This window comes from Lepisma saccharinum, chromosome 11, assembly GCF_977018435.1.
Source record: "Lepisma saccharinum chromosome 11, izLepSacc3.1, whole genome shotgun sequence".
Classification (NCBI taxonomy): domain Eukaryota; kingdom Metazoa; phylum Arthropoda; class Insecta; order Zygentoma; family Lepismatidae; genus Lepisma; species Lepisma saccharinum.
Genome location: NC_139239.1, coordinates 52,857,889 through 52,876,699, shown reverse-complemented (window position 1 = coordinate 52,876,699; position 18,811 = coordinate 52,857,889). Strand labels below are relative to the sequence as shown.

General features: G+C 39.8%; 1 protein-coding gene across 4 annotated transcripts in view; it reads right to left on the bottom strand.

The window, feature by feature from the left end:
- The window catches only part of LOC145995253 (uncharacterized), a 39,198-nt gene extending 31,487 nt beyond the window's left edge, over positions 1–7,711 (bottom strand). For all 4 annotated transcript variants that reach the window (XM_083131825.1, XM_083131823.1, XM_083131827.1 and 1 more), the window contains exon 1: positions 7,535–7,711. In XM_083131825.1, the coding sequence (XP_082987951.1) occupies positions 7,535–7,581 (47 nt within the window). In that variant the 5' untranslated portion in view covers positions 7,582–7,711. The remainder of the gene's footprint in view (positions 1–7,534) is intronic.
- Between the last annotated feature and the right edge of the window lie 11,100 nt (positions 7,712–18,811).

Sequence of the window (18,811 nt, the reverse complement as noted above, 5' to 3'; positions counted from 1 at the left end):
ATGTCCAATTTTCACTGCTATATGTAAGTGTTGGTATATAAATTGTTTTGTATACAGTGAATTTTGTTTGGGTAGATATTTCTTTTTTGCCTATAAATCCTCGGTTTATCATTTGATATAGCTTTCCTGTCTTCATGATTCTATCTCTTATTTCTTCCTCTTCTTTTCCTTGACTGTTTATAATTACTCCAAGATACTTGAAATTTGTCACTTGTTCTAAAGGTTCGTTATTCAGTTTTATCTTATGGTTTGTCTTTTCTCTGCTGATTATCATTGTTTTAGTTTTCTCCGTATTTATTTCCATATTCTTCTTCTTTAATTCTTCATTAAGAATATTTAGATTATATTGTAAACTAGCCTGTGTATTAGCTATTAGTATAATATCATCAGCGTATATGAGCTCTGTTAGTTTAATTGATTTCATATTCCAGTATCCTACCTGAAATTGTTTCATTTTTATATGGCATTCCTTTATTACTTCATCTAATAGTATTATAAATAGATATGGTGATAGTATATCTCCCTGTTTAACTCCTGTTGTTATTTCAAATTCCTCTGACTGGTGGTTTCTCGTCCTCACGTAACATCTGCATCCTTTGTACCAACTTTGGATTGCTTTTATTAGGTTTTTATCCACTCCTTTCTTCTCTAAGGATTTCCATATCTCATTCCAAGGAACTCTATCAAAAGCCTTTTGTAGATCTACAAAACATACATGTGCCTTTTTATTGTATTCTATTGTCTTATCTGTTATTTGTTTGAGGGTGAAAATATGGTCTTGTACACTTCTTGCTGGTCTAAAGCCTGCTTGACTTTCTTCCAATTGCTCTTCGACATATTTTCTGAGTCTATTCTCCAGGATTCTTGAATATATCTTCCCTGGCACACTGAGCAATGAGATTCCCCGATGGTTTCTACATTCTCTATTATCCCCTTTCTTGAAGATTGGGATTATTACTGATATCTCCCATTCCTTCGGTACAGTTTTCTTTTCCCATATAACATTCAGTAGGTTCAAAAACAGTTGCTCTCCAGCATTTCCCATGTATTTAAGCATTTCTGGTGTTAAACCATCATGTCCACTAGCCTTACCTAACTTCATTTTCTTTAATGCTGCTTTTAATTCTTCTACTTTGATATCATTTATTTCCTCTTCTTCATCCTCCATTTCTATATCTTCTGTTCTTTCGTTTCCTGCTTGAACCTCCGTCCTGTTAGTTTGTGTTTCATCCTTCAGCAATTCTTCGAAGTATTCCTTCCATCTTTGCATGATTTCTTCTGGTTTTGTTCTTAGTTTACCATCTTTTCCTTTTATGTATTTTAATGGGCTTTCTTTATCTTTTCTCAAGGTCTTTAAAACTTTGTAGAATAGTTTTTGATTTTCTCGGCTGTTCTCTTCCATACTTTCCCCAAATTTTCTCCACGAGTTCTTTTTAGCCTCTAACACTTTCTTTTTAACTATATCCCTTTGCCTCCTATACTCTTCGAAGCTTTCTAAATCATTAATTGATAGGTACTTTTTCCACAGTATTTTCTTATGCGTGACTTCTTCTTTCAGCTCATCTGTCCACCATGCCGTTCTTTTCATTTTGTTTCCAATGTATGTTGTCCCGCAGCTTTCCTCTGCAGACTGTAGCAAAATCTTCTTAAATTCATCCCACAATTTATCTACGTCTCTTTCTTCCTTTTCATGTTTCTCTTGTATCTTTGCTTCTATTAGTTGCTGATATTTTTCTTTAACTTTTGTATCTTTTAATTTGTATGCCTTTATTCTTATTTTATTTTGCTTTTCCTGTCTTCTTTTTCCATTAGTTTTTAGCACTCTACTTCTTTGTACTACTCTTTCCATTATTAATAGTTTATGGTCGCTCCCAATTTCCGCCCCTCTTTTGACTCTGGCATCTCTTATCTTTCTCATTGTATTTCTCTCTACTATGAAATAGTCAATTATAGATTTTTCCCTTCTTGTTGGTTCTTCCCTGGTGTATTTATGGATTTCTTTATGTGGGAATTTAGTATTTACCACTACCATGTCGTTTGTTACACATAATTCTAAGATTCGTGTACCATTATCATTTAATGTCTCTTCTCCATGTTGTCCTATTACCTGTCTCCATTATTCCGTATTGTTTCCTACTCTTCCATTTAGATCTCCTACTATCAATACTTCTTCCTTTCTTTCATCTATGATTTTCTGTAGTGAATCATAGAACATGTTTTTATTCTCTACTGTATCATCTTCATTTGGACCATAAACTATTATCATTACTATATTTTCTTCTTCTTCTTTAATGTTAACAATCATTATTCTCTCACTTATGAATTCCCAATCTATTATATTGTTTTTCTTTTCTTCGTGGATCATAAGTGCCACCCCTCCTCTAGCTCTTTCCATTCTCGGTACTCCACTATATATCAGTACATATCCGTCATCTAACTCAATTTCTCCATTTCCTTTTTTCTTGGTTTCAGTTAGGGCTAAATATTTTACTTTGGTGTTCTTCATTTCTTTTACTATTTCAACTTCTTTTCCGTTAAGGCCTCTGATGTTCCAAGTTCCAAAAGTCGTATTCCTTAGTCCTCGCCAATTATCTTTCCTGTAGATCCGTCCGGCCAACTCTCTGTGTTTTCTTTTAATCATCTTTATTTAAGAAGTGTAGGTGATTGGCCTGCAGCTTCCTAGCATAGTGAAGGGGCTGCCTTCTTATTGCTGCTATGCCAGCAATGGGGTTTGGTGGTTTCTCCCCTTTCTTTTGTGGGCTCTATGCTCCAACCTCCACTTCCTTGGAGGACCTGGGATTTTCTGATAGGGGTTTACTCCCCTTAGAAGGATCGGCTTCTCTATGCCTAAGAAGAAAGAACAATTCAGGTCGGAATTCGTGACGAGCGTGCATTCTTGTTCTTGTGTGTTGTACTCTGCCTGCAGTGAATAATGGAAAAAATAGAAATGAAAAATGTATCCCAGAACTCAAAAAGCCAAATGAATATCATTGAAGAAAGTAGAAAAAAAGTTTGTTTAAAGGTGTGTTTTGTTACCCATCGCTTTTTCTAGCTGTATAGATTTAATCGGAATAAGTAACTAAGAGCTTGGAAAGTCGTGAGGGACAATCATAAACAGAGAATTCTAGGCTCCTGATTTCACAGTGCCGTGCAGATCCACTGGGAGGAAATTATTTGTATTTTCTTCTCTCTTCCATCGCTTTACCTAATTTCTGCCATGACGGTGAACGTTGATTAAATTGAACGGGTGAAGAGTGGCTACAAAGAAACACTCATGCAAAGGCCAGGCCTCGAGCCCGGATCCTTCAGTAACGAGATCGTGAGATGGGGAAATTAAGGAAATCAAGCAATGCAAAATTTTTTAAAAAACGTTAATCATATATAAAGATGGTATTTCAAAAATTCAATTGAAAATTCCTACTCAGGAAAAATGCAGTTTACTTTACCGATACCCCCGTATCCGAATGGTTAGCGCCTTCCTCACAGTTTGTTGTCGGCCGACCTCCGTGGGGGAGTGCAAGTGGTCCCGGATCTGTACCCGATGGAGGTATATAGTGGTTCGGATCCCACATTTAACTATAGTTCTAGTCCCGATTAGTCTTTCTGTGTATAAAATGGACTTAAAACGTCAAATCAACCATCAAATCAACCAACCGTGGGGGAGTGGTTACCAAACCGCGCTACAACACCAGGAGTTCCGGGTTCGAACCCCTACCTGGACATGGGTGTTCTTTGTGTTTGTCCGTCCGTTCATTAATTTTGTCGTATCATCGTCGCGATTAACCAAATGTATAAAAAAGCGAATCAAATAAAATCATTCATTGATTGATTGATTGTTTGATTTGGTTTATTTTACTTCGCTTTCCGCCATTTTTGGCTAATCGCGAAGACGATACGATAAAATTGATGAAGGGGACACAAAGATCACCCATTGCCAAGCCGAGATTCAAACCCGGCTCAGTGGTCAATTCAAGTCGTTTTTGATTTTCGAAAGTGGGTGGAAGTTATGTGTACAATTTTTTGTAGTCATTCCTAACTTTGCAATTTTTCCTGTATTTGAAGTTCTTCTTTTAGGAATACTGGGCCCTAAAGGGGGGGGGGAGATTATAACCAGTGGGGCACGCCACTCATTGCTACCCCAAGTCTCGACGTCACCGCACGTCACTGCCGGTGACTACATTTAGCATATGCCATTGTGGTATCCTTCTGCTTCCTTGCCTCCGAATGCTCTCTCGATTGACCGTCACGATTACCCTAATGATACTATTTAGCACGCATCACGGCAGTTTTAAATTTTGGCTATCTCCTAACACTTTCGATTGCTCTTTAAAGTCCTGCAGGTCTTCAATTTACTTTCTGAACTGTGGTGTGCTTGGCATCTCTCTGCTGTCGTGGAATTGTTACAAGATTTGTATGAATTCTTGTTAGCGTACCTTTTCTACCGCATTTTGCTACGATGAAGATGAGTGATGATTAAATTATATTGATGGAAGGGACGTTCACAAAGAATATCTATGTCAAGAACGGGACTCGAACCCGAGAACTTCGATGCCGAGATGGCAAGATTTACTTCATCGAGCAAGCGTTGTCGACCGACTAAAAATAGGCTATTAACCGGTTAACTGGATGCATTTAATCAATTAATCGACTGGATTTTTACGGTTTAACAACTATGACATTTTAGAGTTCTGCTAAACAACAACAGTCAGGTTCATAAAACACTAAAAATGCCGACCAAGGCAGTCTTTTATATCAAATAAGTAATAACACACTGTAAACGTAACGTTTCCACTCTCTAACATGGTCTTCTTCAGACAAAGATTCAAATTAAAATATCGCTTTAGTTTGAAGCTTTGTGTGAAGAAGACCCTGTTAGAGGGTGGAAACTTTACGTTTACAGTGTGTTATTACTTATTTGATATAAAAGACTGCCTTGGTCGGCATTTTTAGTGTTTTATTAAACATGAAAACAAGGCTTAATAGCATTACCAGTCAGGTTCATGTAGATAAAAGCAGGGTTGTTAAAGGTTCAGGAATTTTGAGTAAATTCAATTCCGGTCCAGGAGAGAAAATCAGCAAGCGTAAATTGGTTCTGGACCGTAAAGAACCTTTTTATCTGTAAAGTATTTAAATTCGGTCCAGGAACTTTTTTTCAATGAAACAATACCCTACTTGGACCGAATTTAAATTGTGCGAGGAAAAAGTTTCCGGTCCTGCAACGGAACACAATAGAACCCATTAGAATTTTTTGGTAGCTGGACCTTTAACAACCCTGGATTAAACATAGCGTCGTCTTCAGTTCCAGGAAATACTTTGAACAAAACACCAGTGAACAAAAGGCCACACTTCTTAGGAGATGAAAAGCCACACAATAAAACCCTATTGAATATTGAGTTCCCTTCTGGCGGTGGAGTTATGCAAGAAGCAGTGGTTCACGCTAATGACCTGTCAATCATGAAGAGTCTACCTCACCAAATCGTATACAGATTTTGCTACACAGGAGATTCACGGAGCAATTACGTTGTTCCCTCCGCCTCACGGCCCATTTTAATCGAATCAATTAAACATTTACGATCGGTTAATCGAATTTTAAAACTGATTTGGTAAATCGGTTCGATTAACCGATTAAATCGACAACCGTAATACACATACGAACAGAAAGACACGCAGAAAGAACGAAAGGAGGAAGAGAGAGAGAGAGAGAGAGAGAGAGGGGAGAGAGAGAGAGAGAGGGAGAGGGAGAAATGTGCGGGGAAGAGACTTGAGAAAAACACGGATAGAGAAATAAGAGGTAAACAGCGAAAGAGGAAGAAGTGAGGTGAGTGTAAGAGACACTGAAGAAAAAGGGAAGTACAGATAAAGAGAGAGAGAGAAATACATGACAGGGGTATGGATAAAGGCAAGAGAGCGGGGGAAAGTTAGTGTGCGAATGAACGGGGGAGATGCCAGGGATTTTCCCCCTCTCACAACGAATTTTATCCCCAGCAAAATCAAATTATTTTTATCCCTGCCAGGGATGGTTTTTATCCCCTAGTTTATTGTACTGACTGGTAACATATACAAATTTATATACCCCTAAAAATCTACCCTCCGAAATGAAATCGCAAATACCCCACTGAATGGCATCCCCCCAAAGCAAAAGGATTAACTCGCACATTGGGGATAGCTGACACATAACAAAGACAGCTATAGATAGATACCGAGAGGATTAAAAAGAATATATGCAGAGATAGACAAGCGAGGAAAGATATGTACAGTTGGCGAGGAGTGGGTGGGTGTTGAATGTAGGTGTTTAGGCAAGACCTAAACATCAATTAATATTGCATTTTAGAACAGATTTGGTTACCGGTATGGTGGAAATTAAAATTGAAAAAAAAAAGAAAAAAAGGGGGGCATGTTTCCAGTCAGTAGCCTTCATTAAAGAAAGTATCCGCCGTTCACATTGTAAAAGCAGAGATCTCCAAATGTTTCGAACCTACGACCTTTGAGTACGCGATCGGAAGTCTTGCTATTTATGAGTAAATCCACAGCTGTAACCAGATGTTTGTCATTTTTGCCTGTTTCTCAGTGTTGTGCATTAACGTTTTGGATTCTTATTTTTTTAGAAGCTTGTCCAGTGTGGACATATAAAACACACCAAGCCCTTACTTAGGGCACTTCACTATCTCCAACTGAATGTAACACATTCCCACCAGTGACGACGCCAGGGTGGGGGGGGGGTAAGGGTTGAGGGGGCGAACAGTCCCGATCACCCAGTCCGCCAGCTTAACCCCCAGCAAACAAGACAAGCTACGAACATACACAAATTCTCTTTAGCCCAAATATGCATTATTTGATGGTATTTAGGTGTTATCTGATGTGGAATGCTTTCAGTATTTTCTGAGGGGGCAGTCTCATTCAATCTTCCCTGCAAAATAAACCCCTCCCCGCCTCTCCACTCTTTTTTGGAGCTGCTATTGACCCCAACACTACTCTAACATATTTTTACAACATCCTTTATTAATTTTTAGTACTTCTTAAACCTATCGTTTGCAGCTTAAAAATTTTAACTTCAGGCCATCTGATTTAAAATTCTGAATAAATACTCAACTTTCCTTGATATTGCTACAAGACGTTTATTTAAACCTACGAAGATCTTCTGTTCTACGTTTTTAATGCTTCCAATTCTAACATAACTTGTGACGTCACTTCACCCTCACGCTACAAAACCCTGCGGACACATTGACGCCCGAGAAAGGTCACGTGGGTCAACCGAGGGCATATTACGTCACCCCTGACACTGAACGTTACTCACAGCGAGGACAACAGCGAGAAAAATCAATTTTTAGATATCGTCAGGTCTGGCAGAAATAACACGTCGTTCTTTCACCCCTTGTGCGTATGAAAACAATATAGTCACCCCTAGATAGTCGTTATCTTGTTCGGTATCCCGGGTCAACCTCAAAGGTGCAAGCCGAGGTTGCGACGGTTGCAGGACGTCTAGAAAACGTATGACGTGGAGTAAAGAGTGAACGCCAAAAGTGCAAGTACTGACCTGTTACGTTTCGGAAACCAGAAGCAGCTGCCTATGCAGTTCCCCATGCTTTCTGGCCCGCTGGGGTCAGCGGGCTAGGGTCACAGGTCGGCCGCGGCGTCATCCCGTGTCACTGCAAGGAAACCGACATTTTGGACACTCAGTGCTGCTGACCATTTTTCGGGTAAGTTCCTAGCGGGTTTCTCCAAGCCGTGGCAGTGTTTCCAACTTGACGGTCGGAAAAGTTCCCTTATTCTGGTAACCTTCCGTGTTCTCTGCTGTTACAGATCGACCCTCTGGCACTGTCGTGGAATTCTTGAACGCATCCTCGTAGCCTTTATTCAGTGCCAAGTGTTTCTATCGTCATGAAGGAGAAATCCGTACACAGGGAAAGCGTTGTTGAATTTCTTTTGACAACGGATCAAGGGAGAGAATTTATAAATATGGCTCGGGTACGAGCGAGTGGGGAGCGAGAAAACAAATGACTGCCCACTTTCGTTCGCGAGTTTTCCGGGGTTGTTCTCGTCTTGCTCGAACTGTACTTTTTATTCATTTCTACGTGCGTTGTTGGGGCCTCCCAACGTGTGATGGTAACGTCGTCACCTTGTAATCATAAGGCGTCCAGGGTTCGATGCCATGTGGGGGCACAAGTAGTTCGGATCCGACTTTAAACTGTAGGTCCAGTCCCGATTAGCCTCCATATTCATAAAGTGGACTTAAAACCGAAACTCGAACAATGTGCCCGAAGAAAACTAATTATTTAGAGCATTTGTGTTTTAATTCCATTTTCATGCATGATAACCTAATCGGGACTGAACCTACAGTTTAAAGTGGGATCGAATCAATCACTAAGTGCCTCCCCTAGGTATCTAACCCGAGACTCATTAATTGCAAGGCGACGACGTTACCACTACACCACCAGGGTGACCACTTATAGAGCATTCCCTGACATTCGCTGACAGCGCTTGTCTTTCCCGGTGAATGGGTCCTCGACAGTCGCTTATATTAAACCTCGTAAAAAAGTTTAGAGTAACAAGGTCAGTTCTTAATAAAAGTGGAAAGAAAAATGGGGAAATCTAAAAAATAAAATATACAAAGGCAATCCGCACACCATCCGTGAGTTAAAAGAGAGTATTGTACAAAAAAATGGGAGAATTACAGTAGACGAACTTGCACGTGTAAATGCCAATTTCCTTCGGAGATGCCAGGAATGTGTTGCAGCAGAGGGACATCATTTTCAACAACTTCTGTAGTCAAGGTTAGTACACAATATGAAAACTGTAATTTTAATAGCCGACTCTAGCGACTGTCGCGGACCCGTTCACCGGGAAAGACAAGCGCTGATGCCGGGCAGCATGGCGCCGAGTCTCGTAGCGAATGTCAGGGAATGCTCTGTAGCATTTATGATAATACTAAGGCAAGTTATGTATATAAGAGGTCACTCTTTCGGAAAGCATCCAAATGCCAACTTCTCTTACTGCATTTTGCAGACTAACGAGGCTGTGGCGTATGGACTCTAATGTGGGGCTTGTGTCCCCTGATTGATTGATTGATTAGGTTTATTTTACTTGGCATTTCTGCCACTTTTGGCTAATCACCATGCCCAGGCCGGGATTCCTGTATGTGTTTGTGATTGTCCTTTTGTCAGTTTCTTCATATATGCATCGAATCATACCAACTAGATTAAACCAGCAACATCTTCGAGCAGGAATGTAGCAACGTGGGTAAAGGGGGAGCAGAGTGGGCCACGGCTTATCCAAAATCAGGCTGGCCAACCCTGTCAAAATGTAATAGGCAAAATTTCGAGATGAAATTGAAAATCAAGTGTATGGACAGAGATGTACATGCATTTTCTTTGAAGATGCGACCCAACTAAATCTTTGACAGCCATCCAATGACCCACCCCACCAGAACGTTTCGTCCCGCCACTGTTTTCGAAACAAATTTGCTACCTATTTAGAGATTAAACCGTGCAGTTGGCAACCATGACCCCGCTAGATGTTGACTAGAGCGCTATCTACTGGTAAAGAGCAAAAACTGGGAGAATCGATATCGTGCGTGTCTGTTACAGGAAGTTACGTGTGTTTGTGTTGTAACAGTAAAGGGTGACTCACCGCACGCCCTCCCTGTGATGCAGGTTGTATCGTGGGTATTTCGTATTTAAATTGGATTTCGGGCTCCGTCTCCAATCGACCTTGTATTGATTTCCGCTACTTGGTTGGATTTTTTCAGAAGGTTCTCGAAGGAGATTCGTGCTTTTGGTAAAGGCCTTTTGAACTCTGAACATAGGTAAAACACAGTGTTCGGAAAGTTACTTTTAAAAAGGTAACTAGTTACAGTTACTCGTTTTAAAAAGTAACTCAGTTACAGTTACCTGTACTTCAAAAGTAACTGTAAGTTACTTTTACAGTTACTTTCTGCTGAAAATTTTCTTGCAACCAAATTACCCAAATCGATCATTAACTGTAATAAAATATTTTGTGAAGGTTAACATGTCTCTTACTTATGTTACTGGTACATAATATAAGTATTCGTATATTTATATTTATTAGAAAACAAAGTGCTCTCCTGTGCTTTGCGCGACGCCATGAAGGCGTATAGGGGGTGTGGAGTTAGAGCCCCACACTTCTCTGATCATGGCCGAAGGTGGGGGTGATGTGATCAGCACCACGTCCCTGGCATCCTTTACCCCCTCCAGAATTTTCTCCAGATACTCACTTTATATGACGCTGGGTGGGCGCTGGAGCCACTTCAACAGGTGGAAAGAATCTGGGTTCTTCCCCACCGAGGTTCGAACCCGGGGTCTCTCGCATGATAGTCGGGCACCCAATAGACCTTTTCTTATTTTTTTTTTATTTTTTTAAAATTTTTATATAAGGAATACCCCTATGCGGTAGTATCCTTCGTTATTCACATCTTCTCAATTTTCACGTATATCAATTTTCTGTTTTCTGTATTCTCATTGGAACAAGCACAAACATCCATGTCCGAAACGAACTAGAATCCGCGACTCCTGACATATAGTGCGTTGTGCTAACCACTCCGCCACGGAAGTTGACCTGAGCTACTGCGACTTAACATTTGTATTTATTATCATTGTTGTTCTTAAGGAATGTTCATTGAAAAGGGGGGATTCTAGAAACTGTATAGAAGGAGGGACAGAGAGAGAAAGAGAGAGAGAGAGAGAGATCATTCACGTAGAATATATTCTAAGAAGGGAGGTCTGTTTCGCATACAGGGCGTGTCGGAGAGAAATAAATTTGTGGTACAATTTCAAGTGTTTATAAACCAGAAAATGATAAAAATTATAATGAAGTAGCCTATAATTGTGCGTTATCAATGAAGGTGAAAATGACATTTTAAACTTACCCCTTCAGTTCTCTCTGAGAGGATCACATAAACAAGCAAGAATGATGGCTAGGATCTTCTTGATTCGTTAGTTTGCCACTTGAGTGTTGTAATTCACTGTTGTATCCAGTGCTGGATCTAAAAGCCGCAAAAGCCCGCAGTGCGGAGGACGGAGACAAGTAAGCCTTTAGGGGTCCTCAGACATTGACATAGTAGACGGTTCGTGTATGTAAAAAATAAACGTAGGTACTCAGGGGTTCAGAAACGAATACAATATATACAGGCAAAGTTAAAGTTCCCTATGCATATAGCACCGTGCCATGAAGGCACATTTAGGGAACGATGTTGGCCAAGGTACCTTTATAAGGTATGCCATTCCCGAGGTTCCGAGATTTATTCCCATGATGCTGTGCGCGCTATGACGTCATTAAGCGGACAGAATAGAACTTACTTCGTTATCGTATACGGAAGCTTGAGATAAATGGGTCTATTATTTACTTATACACACTTTTTCTTGAATGCCGGTAGAATGAGAACAAATCATCCTGTTTGTGCTCTTGCCACGTGCAATAATAATAGAAGAAAATCGCCTGGAATAAAGTCATCATCGCTTCCCAAAAAACAAGTTGCTGTAGCAGGATTGATTCAATTTGTTCCTCCAAATTTCGGACTTACTCAGTGGTGTAACCACAGGGGAGGGCAGGGGCATTGTCCCCCAACCTTCGACGGAAGTCAATTCTAGGGGGGGGGGAACATTGATGGCCAAAGGCACCTGCAGGGGGCACAGAGGAGAAATTGCCCCCTTCTATTTCAAATTTTATACAAATAAAAATACATTTCGTAAAATTTTCTTGCTCGCTTCGCTTGCAGTGCCAGCTTTTCTGAGTCTCGTCAAGTTCAGAGACGTAGCTAGGGGGCGTCGAGAGTCGGCCATGGGCGCCAAATAATCTAATTTTAAAAAAAATGTGAAAGAGAGAATGCCTTAGCGCCATGTGATATTATTTGTCCCTTATTAAATCAATATTGTTTTAAATTGCAAAAATTGGATCAAAAAATTTTCTTTCTCGCTTCGCTCGTAATATAATTGTTTTTTGTAATGTGATGTATGTAAATAATATGTTTTGTATATAATATATGTAATGAAAAAACTTTGAATACGTACATAATTTAGTGTTAGAATCTTGCATATGTATTTTCTTATTTTATGTCGCTCCATGTTGCATATGTGTAAAACATATGAAAGTTATACATGTTATATGTACAAACAAATATCTTCGGCATGCATTTATCATTCATTTTCTGCCATTCAAAAATACAGTTTGTGTGCTTGTTTTCAATTATTAGCTAATGTAAAATTCCTGGTGTTGAAAAAATATTTCAAATCGTTTGTTCCAAATAAATGCTTTAGCACAGACATCTACCTCCCTTTTGCGTAATTTATGAGGATAATAACGTATTTGATACTACTACTACTACTACCGCTAGTAATAATAATGCCATTATTAATGTCATTATTATTACTATTATTATTATTGGTACGTTTATCCTGGTACTTTCTCCCTCCAGATAAAAATTCGTGGTTGCGCCTCTGGCCTTACTTCCACACTCGCCTTCCGTATCATCACGTATGCAACTTTCAAAAACCTTTACACAATCGAAACTCAGTTTCTAAGTATTGCTTCATTGAATATTGAGTGCAAGATAAGATTTATTAGCTTTGAAGTTGAAACATCGTCCGCGAAAATAATACTTTGAACATCTCGTAGGTAGCGAACACTAATTAACAATTGCACTGTTACTTTACTTTATGTGCGTTTGTTGAGAAATTGTGCTGAAAATATAATGTACGACTTACAGGACAGGCGTTTCTCCCCTGCACATCCTTTCAATCTTCTCGTCAATCAATGAGAGGAGCTGTCATGTAAATAATGACCAAAGAAGCTATTCAATCAGGCCCGTAGCCAGGAATTCTTTGTAGGGGGGGGGGGGGAGCGAAGTCAATCCTAGAGGGGGCAAATTTTTAACATATTGTGTCGCATTGGCACATATTATGGTAGGGTACACAGAGGTACTTGCCCCCCTCCCCCAAAAGCTATAAGTAACAGAAAAGGGATGGTATCTTGAAACTGCAACGAACCAAAAAAAAAAACTTCGAGCAACATCAAATAGCAATATTTCGATAATGACCTTTCCAGGTTGCCAAAGAATATAAAGTTTAACATAAATAGGCTAATAGGGACTGTACCTACTTGATATCGTAATTGATTGATTTGGTGTTTTAAGTCCACTTTGTGCACACTAAGGCTAATTGGGACTGGGCCTACAGTCTAAAGTGGGATCCTAACCACTATGTGCCTACACCGGGTATCAAACCCGGGACCCCTTGACTACAAGGCGACGGCGCTACCACTAGACCATCGTGGAGGCCATATTTGTGTTGCTTGACAAGACTTATTTTCTAATTGCGCACTCTATTATTAGTAAAACACATTTTATGTGTGTGTTGGATATGGTATGAGATTTAATTAGGAAAAGCGATGGATAATGTAATATTTATACAAAGTAAATTAACGCATTATGTTCTTACAACAAATGTAACTATTACAGAATAGGAAGCCAGTGACGAAATTAGCCGTAAGTTTTTTTTTTAATTCCTCGCAGTAGTAAATATTGTTACAAATAAAATCGAGAAATTTAGATCCTCAACTTAGGTGGATAAGAGACCAAATTATAATTCTCAGCTTGCATTTACCTCCGATTATTAGAAGTATCATTCGACCGAAAAGCAATCTCTGACTGTTGGCTGATAAATGCGACGTGCCTAAAATACAGGAAAACGTAACAGCATAATCGTTCCATTATTTTTGTTTTGTATTTGTATTGCTTTTGTTTTATTTCAAGTATAATTTACCCCTTGGCTAATCGCAAAGATGAAAATGAATGGTGAGTAGATGAAATGGATGATCACAAATCCATGTGGATCACAAACAGTACAGAGTACTACACAGATTGTTGGCCCACATGCCAGAACCTAGTAAGCCCGCAAGATTGAAGTTCCTAGGATATATTACCTGGAAGAAATATTGCTATTTGAATGTTTCCCGAAAATACACCATTTATACAATAGCCATTATCTAATTCATTCGCCGGCTCGGTAGCCGAGGGCGTTAAGTGGTCGACTTTCGATTTCGCCTCCGAAGTTCCCGGTTCAAGTCCCAGCATGGGCATAGGTTTTCTCTGCGAGTCAGGCACGTATCCAGGAATTCCTTTCGTGGTGGGCTAAACACCATATTTTTAAGGGGTATATATAGAACCTCACAATTGTATGTTTAAGGCCAATGGTGGCAATTGGGTTCAAAACGGGAGTGGGGGGGGGGTGCAAGAAAAGTTTACTTTCTCTTCCCTTGGTATGCAAGGGTTAGCATAAAGAGGTCATAGTGTGAAGGCAAAAAAATGGGGAGCAACTATCCCCAAAATCGTCGCCACTGTTCAAGGCTGCCAAATTATTCAGAACGTGAAATCGGAACATTTTTTACCACTCAACTCCTCTGTTTCCATGCATTAACATTGTGTGCCGGAACCATCTCAGTATGTGTGTTTGCCCATTTCTTATCATCAGACATCAAAACATCTATGGCGTCTTCGAGTGTTTTTTACGAAGCTGTTACACACGCACGGGATGGACAATCCACTCGACAACGCGAGACTCAAACTGTGGGCTGAGAACTGGACGCAGAAATTTCTCGAATATTTCTCTCTGATTCGAGCCTGAACACCACTACTGTGTCTTGTCCTCCCATGTTTACAGTTCTTATAAAAGCTGAAACCCACCAAATTATTCATATTGAGGCCTAAGCACTCGCAAGTGTTCACAATTGTCTGTCACAACTTCCGCAGTCTTGTCGTATATTGGCACAAAACAGAGTAAGTCTTCTCGAATACAGTTCGAAACAATTAATTCACAATGAAAACCCTTCCGATCCCAACACATCTAGTGTTTCTTTTCCCAATATGATTAAATGCTTACTCATTTATCTCCAGTGACGTGCCCAAGGGAAGGTTGGTGAGGTCATAACCAAATTTGACCAAGTATTCCTTAAAATAAAGAACTTCAAAGAGAGGAAAAGATGGCAAAATGAGGACTGACCACCAAAAATAGTATGCATAACCCTCCTCTTCTAAAATTCTGGGAAAATTTGGTCCGGGCACAACTAACTCATCACTCAAAACTTTGATTTTCAGTTGATCTGTGCAGCTTATTTCTTTTTTAATTAACCGCTCCAATACCCGTTACTGATTAAATATTCACTTTAGAGAGAGACCTTCGATCTCTTCAGCCCTCGACCCGAACTAGCACTACACTGAGGCTCCGGAAATTCCGCTGTCGTTAATGTCTTCTGGTTTGGACCCGAACTGGAACTAGTAGTAGACTTCGTTACTTTACGGTATTTAGTCCTTTTCATCTTCGAATCACTAGATCTTATAAAGCCACCAATGGACACTGACTGTACACTAATCGACAGTATGAACTGTCATACTTACCTTTGAATACTCATTAACCGATTCTGTTGTACAGATCAACTTGGAAATTGAAGCCGCGTATTTTAACCTCATTATATTCTAGAACGTTCCACAGATAAAACGATTCGTTAATGTTGCCAGTAGTTCGACTCCTTCTCTTATTCAAGAACGTTCCCTCTCGCGCTTTCCAGAGATTAAAAAAATATAATGAATCGTCCTACGTGTGGCGCTACGTTTACAGCTTCCAAATGCTGACAAGTCTTTGCATAGTGTTGCGACAACACCGAAAGCGCAAGAAAAGTTTTAATGCAATATTATCAACAACAGGGTTATAGAACATTCTCCGTGTTGCCTTGGTAAGTATATCTCTCCTTATATATTATCGGCACACTATTTTAGAAAACAAGAACCTAATTTTGCCGGACCCTGTGGCTGAGTGGTTAGCACATCGCGCTGCGACGCCAAGGGTCCCGGGTTCGAATCCCACTCGGCCATGGTTGTGTGTGAATGTCCATTTATCATTTTCATCATTTCATCACTCATTCCCATCTTCGTAAATTAGCTAAGAGGAACAAAACGCGAAGTAAAATAAAATAAATCAAATCCAAAAAAAAAAAAAAAAAAAATTATGTAGTGTAAACTGAAAAAATTAAGGGGGGCTCCAGCCCCCTGATCCCACCTTGGGTGCGCACTATTAACAATAACAGGGTTCTAGAACATTCTGTGTCTTGGCTCGAAAATTATTTATCTCAAATTATCATCACATTATTTAAGAAGCCATGAACGTAATTTTATGTAGCGTAATTTCCTGAATGGGGTGCTGGTGACCCCTGATTCCCACCTTGGATACGTGCTTGACTCGATAATTATTCCTCTCCTTAAATTATCGTCACATTATTTTATTTCCGACCACAAGAAACCAAATACCTCATTTTATCTATTGTAAACAGAAAACTTTTTGGGGGGTTCGAGCCCCCTAAGCTCCCCCTTGGATACGTGCCTGCTACGAGTGTCCCTTCATCAATTTAAACTAATCATCACTCATCCTGTTCGTCGCGATTAGCCAAAAGTGGAAGAAGACGATAAATAACAAAAACAAATTTATCCTCATCGTGGCGATCAACTGGAGAATGTTAAAAGTAGCGTAAAAATATTAAAGGGAAATTCCAGGACATTCAGTAAAAAGACATATCAGAATATGCCCGGACAAGAACTTTCCTTAGAATAAGACATTTAAAATAAATGCAATAGGTTAGCTGGAAAGAAAAGCCGGCAGTGGACTACAGCCTGCAGGGACAAGATATCACGCAAAAAATAAACTATGCATTGTTTTGGAATAAATGTATTCTTCTATCGCGTATTTGATCTCTTGCTGTCAAATCAAATTAACAGCTTTGGTGTATAATATCAAAAGATGCATGAAAACACAGCGTTTCATGGGCCATCTGCTACATTCTACGCATAGCTTTCAACCGCTCGTGTCCGCTTGGTGACGTCACAAGCTCTAGCCAATAACGTGCAAGTCGCGGAGTGGCCCCCCCTGGATGTTGGCCATCTTGGAGGTGTTGTGATCAGCACCACGCTGCGGCCGCCTTTACCTCCCGGATACAATTCGATTTGAGGCTGGGTGGGTCCTAGAGCCGCTTTATGCGGGGACAAAGCCGGAAAAATTCCTACCTTAGATCACCCACCGCAGATTTCCCGCGAGGCAGTCAGACTAGAATCAAATCAGGCTAGAATTTAACTTGAAATGCAGTGGTGAAGGTTTCTTCAAGCAATTTATTATCAGGAAAAAGTTACGACTGTGTGATTGTAACAAATGTACCTATCATTTTCCAGGTGTGAGAAAATAGTGTACTATATACTTGCATATCACATAACCAACCCCCTTCCCATTTAAACATTTTGAGTTGGGTGGGTGTGTGAGTGTAGATAGTGGGGGCCTTTGGAAATATCTTGCGGGCCGGGGGGGGGGGGCAAGGCTTGTAGATCTGGCACTGGTTGTAGCAATAATAATGGTGAGATCTGTAATATGTTATTTCAAGAAAATGGGTTCTCATTTAAATCTTAAAGGAATAGCACTTACCAAAATATATTACTTTTTCAAAATGTCCAGAAATGCTGAATTACCGTAAATATACGAATTCTAACCGGAAATATTTTTACTTTCATTTTTAAATCATCAGGAACTGAAATAAATGAAATCACGTGAAAACAACTGGATAGTTTTCCATTCATATGCGCAATTGCTATCTCTCGTCTTCTTCAGCTTCGTTCATACTACCAGTATCGTTGAATTATTTCCTGAAAACAATGAAATATTGCAGTACGTCTCTTTTCAGCTTATTCCAATATTATAGCAAAGAAAAAATAAAACTATCCGATGCTGCTTACAGAAGGGGGAAGTTATATGGTCACTGAGGAACAAACTACAGAAACAAGAGACACTTCACAGCACACAACTGACAATGACAAACTGTCAACAATAGGAGGGAATTCTCCTCCTAGAAGCTTATTTTCCTGCTTCTGGGAAATCCTCTTCCGAGGTGTGTTTATCGCTTTGAAATTCAGGTCTACCAAACGAAAGATGAAACATACGATAAACCTTGAAATTCCTGGCACCTGGCTGGAGCCTACCGACTGTCCAACGCCAGGAGACAAATTTAGTACAACAACTTTCTCTTTTCCTCTTCATCTATTGTTTGCAAGAATTAATGTATCAAAGGTGGGCTTTTATATCACAGCAGGAACTAAATTCCAGCTCACTCTGAGTCCTAAATCGCAAATAATTTATGACACTTACATAGCAATTTAAGTGTCGCAAAGTAACTGTAAAAGTAACTGTTAAAACGTTACTTCTATCGTAAGAAAGTAACTCAGTTACAGTTACTCACTTTTAAAAGTAACTGTTACTTGTAACTGAGTTACTTATAACTAGTTACTTCCAAACACTGGTAAGACATCTGTTTGGCTTTTTCAAGTGAAACCGGTCGGACGATTTTATATAAACGGAACAAAAGTATCATGAAGATTAGTCGAGCTATTGAAGAGATGCAGACGTGCTATATACAGGGTGTCGCAGTCCAAAACCGACACGTTTCACAATTTGCTCGTTGAGACCTCGCTACGAGTAAACACGGCATACACAGACTCCTGTATGCATGCAGTCATGCTTGAAAAAAAATCATGTTTGCCACTGACATATATTTTTTCTGTCGGAAAACTACATTGCTTGCTTGATTGGTTTATTTTACTTTGCTTTCCTGCAACTTTTGGCCAATCGCGACAATTAGGATGACTGGTGTTAAGAAGAAATTGATGAAAGGACGATCACAAACACACGTGGACAGCACACAAGTCCCACAGAGGATTGTACTGGCTGTGTGTCCAGGCGCCATAGCCTCGTTAGTGTGCAGGAATGCAGTCCAG